General features: G+C 40.7%; 1 protein-coding gene across 1 annotated transcript; it reads left to right on the top strand.

Moving 5' to 3' along the window:
• Window positions 1-1,695: 1,695 nt before the first annotated feature.
• On the top strand, window positions 1,696-2,529 carry LOC112111678 (olfactomedin-4-like; the record flags this gene model as incomplete). The annotated part of the gene is made up of 1 exon (XM_024207191.3): window positions 1,696-2,529. A coding segment is annotated over one exon (803 nt), but the record flags the coding sequence as incomplete, so codon positions are not given.
• Between the last annotated feature and the right edge of the window lie 1,263 nt (window positions 2,530-3,792).

Genomic DNA, 3,792 nt, shown 5'->3' with positions numbered 1-3,792 from the left:
CCATAAGAGGGACCAGCTTTAGGTGCGAGAGGATAGTTCTGTCTTTGTTTATTTATCTCTGTTCTCAATGCTAATAAGGGGGTGATGATGTTATTTGTGCTGTGGCCACTTCTCTATTAGGAATAGACTAAGCGCAGCAACTCTTTTCACATAGGCTTGCAAACAGCCATCAAATGATAGTCACTGAACAGCTAAAATAGAAGTGATTGTGTCAAAGACACCCCATCCGCTAGAGCATGTGCAACCTCTGCACTGATTTGATATCATCAGCTGTTGCCCTGAATTGATCAATTAATAGAAACATGAAACTCAGGTTTTGGCAGGTAAACTTTACTTCACCTCTAAGAGGGAGCATTGTCTAGTGGTTAAAGCACCTGACTTTGAATTAGGAAATGTTGGTTCTAGTCTTGGCACTGCCATTCACTTGCTGTGTGACTGTCCAGGTCGCTTAGCATCTGTGTCTCAGATGACCATGCTTTTAAAGGGGGGAAAACCGGCACATGTTCATGGTGACACCTTTTAGGGCTGCAAAGAGTCAGACAAAAGGATACTTTTATTTTTAAGTGTGCTGGTGTCACCACTGCTAGCTTCTGACCCAGGGAGACCTGCATATTTTGGAGTGGAGGATTTTTTCCAATACTTTAGTGTTCTGCATTCATTGTGAAACATTGAGCAAGAGTCAACAGTCACTTTGAGCAAAGGAACAGCTTTGATAGCGTTTACTTTCATTCAAGTTCTCTTCATTCCAGACATTGTTCATTACACTGAAAGCTCATTCCACTGGGCTATTTGTTCTCAGTAAACAGTGCAGATTCTACTCAGCATAGCAATACATCTTGAACAAGCATTGTGTAGCTATAAAAAAACAAATATTTTGGCTGATGAAATGAAAAAAACAGGATATTTCAATTATCCTGAAGCTCTTGGGACATCATAAGAAAAACCAAGACTATCCTGCTTGAAATAGGTTGTACGGTCACTTTATAGTTACCTCCCATGTAAACTGGGGATATTTACCTCCACCTTACAGAGCTGCTGTAAGGCTACGCTCATTAATATCTGAATTGCTTTGAGAGCCTCAGATGGAAGGCTCTCGGAAGTATTGTTTTCAAGTGGTGATTTTGACAGTAACATGCTAATCTGAAATGATCCTCTAGAACTAGTGCTGCTAATTCTCCCTCCACCTTCCAAAACTCACTGTGGTACAGTGAGACAAGATGTTCCTTCCTGTTTCCCATATTTCCAGAACTGTGCTCCACTGCAGGAACAAATGACCTAAAATGCTTCTGAAATTGTATTTTCTATGTGATTTCCCAGCCCAGCGGGGTGGAAAGCATAGACTAGGTGGAAACAAAACTGGTCACTTATCTGAAACAGAAGCTAATCACTTATTTACTGCAAGTGAGTACCGACTAAAAACTGAGATCTCTAAAATGTGTTGCTGGATCGTTGGCTGTTGGCTGTTTTTTCAGTATGGCCCCAGTTCTAGTGGGATGACCCTTGTATTTCAGTCAGACTGGAACCGCTACAGAACTGAAATCCATGTGCTGTTTACATGGTGCAAGGAAAATCTTTGACCAAGATATGTGTGTATTTCTGTTCTTGCAACAAAGCTGATTCTTATAAAGCACACACACTAAATCCTCTCTCCTAATCATGCCCTTTGAAAAGCCTGCATTTTCTCTTTGCTTACAGGCAGCTGTGGTCATGGTGGGATTGTGAATATCAGCCAGCCCTATGTTGTACAGCTGAACTGGAGAGGATTTTCCTTCAAATATGGTTCCTGGGGTAGGGATTCCTCTCTTCGGACCCCGCAGAAGGACCTATACTGGGTGGCACCTTTGAACACAGATGGGAGACTCTTAGAATATTACAGACTTCATAATTCCTATGATGATTTGCTGCTATTAAAAAATGCTCGAGAGTTAAAAATTCAATATGGGGAAGGCAGTGGCACCGCAGTTTACAATAACTTCATGTATTACAATGTATATAATTCAAGAGATATGAGCAAGCTCGATTTAAACACAAACACATTGGCTGTGAGGAAAACTCTGCCGAATGCTGCTTATGGTAACCGTTTCTCTTATGCTGGTGTTGGGTGGCAAGATATGGACTTTGCTGTGGATGAAAGTGGATTGTGGGTAATTTATTCAACCGAGGACAACACAGGTAACATTATGATTAGCAAACTCAATGAGACCACACTTGATGTGCTCCATACTTGGAATACAAGGCAGTACAAGCCATCCATTTCCAACGCTTTCATCATCTGTGGTGTTCTATACGCCACAAGACCTGTCAACACTAGGAAAGAGGAAATATTTTACACATACGACACAAACACTGAACAGGAAGGTAAAATTAGCATAATTATGGATAAAATGTTAGAAACAATTCAAAGTATCAACTATAACCCCTCAGACCGAGTCCTGTATGTTTACAATGATGGCTACCTTGTTAAATACAATCTTATTTTTCAACCTGTGTTACACTGATATGAATATACATAACAACTAGAGATCACAGAAAGTCTGATTTTTATATCCCTTTGGACAATGTTAATGTTAAGTTAGGGCCTAATCCTACCAAAAGTAGCTCCTGGTCATAAGGTTTATTACCATGAGCTGTCCCATTGAAGGATAATAAGCTCTATGCCTGGTACCAATTGGGTGCAAGATTAGGTTCATAGCTTTTTAACTGGTTGTCAAGGCTGCTTCCCCACTCTGAACTTTAGGGTACAAATGTGGGGGCCTGCATGAAAACTTCTAAGCTTAACTACCAGCTTAGATCTGGTCCGCTGCCACCATCCCAAAGCTAATTCCCTTCCCTGGGTAGCCTTGAGAGACCTTCACGAATTCCCTGGTGAATACAGATCCAAACCCCTTGGATCTTAAAACAAGGAGAAATTAACCATCCCCCCTCCTTCCTCCCATCAACTCCTGGTGGATCAAGATCCAACCCCCTTGGATCTAAAAACAAGGAAAAAATCAATCAGGTTCTTAAAAAGAAGGCTTTTAATTAAAGAAAAAGGTAAAAATCATCTCTGTAAAATCAGGATGGAAAATAACTTTACAGGGTAATCAAACTTAAAGAGCTCAGAGGACCCCCCTCTAGCCTCAGGTTCAAAGTACAGCAAACAGAGATAAACACTCTAGTAAAAGGTACATTTACAAGTTGAGAAAACAAAGTAAAACTAACACGCCTTGCCTGGCTGTTTACTTACAAGTTTGAAATAGGAGAGACTTGTTTAGAAAGATGTGGAGAACCTGGATTGATGTCTGGTCCCTCTCAGTCCCAAGAGCGAACAATCCCCAAAACAAAGAGCACAAGCAAAAGCCTTCCCCCACCAAGATTTGAAAGTATCTTGTCCCCTTATTGGTCCTTTGGGTCATGTGTCAGCCAGGTTACCCGAGCTTCTTAACCCTTTGCAGGTAAAAGGATTTTGGAGTCTCTGGCCAGGAGGGATTTTATAGTACTGTACACAGGAGAGCTGTTACCCTTCCCTTTATAGTTATGACACTGATGTTTAGCTACAATGGCAACAGGAATACTAGAAATGCCTCTGCTATAAAAATAGATTAAGTAGATGACTTAGTGATGCACAGAACATGCATCATGATAGGGAGATTGCTCACACACACATGTGCATTTGGAGGAATGTCTATTTGGATAACACATGGAAAGTGCACTGCTGTTTCGTCATCATTGCTCAAAGTATGCAAGGCCATAAATATCATATTAAATATTGGCCTCAAATAATTACTAAAAGATTAAAATTAGAGGAGAATT

This window comes from Terrapene carolina, unplaced genomic scaffold (genome assembly GCF_002925995.2).
Source record: "Terrapene carolina triunguis isolate 2854851 unplaced genomic scaffold, T_m_triunguis-2.0 Scaffold33985, whole genome shotgun sequence".
Classification (NCBI taxonomy): Eukaryota; Metazoa; Chordata; order Testudines; family Emydidae; genus Terrapene; species Terrapene triunguis.
Note: the sequence above shows the minus strand (reverse complement) of the source record. Positions and strands in the feature narration are given on the sequence as shown.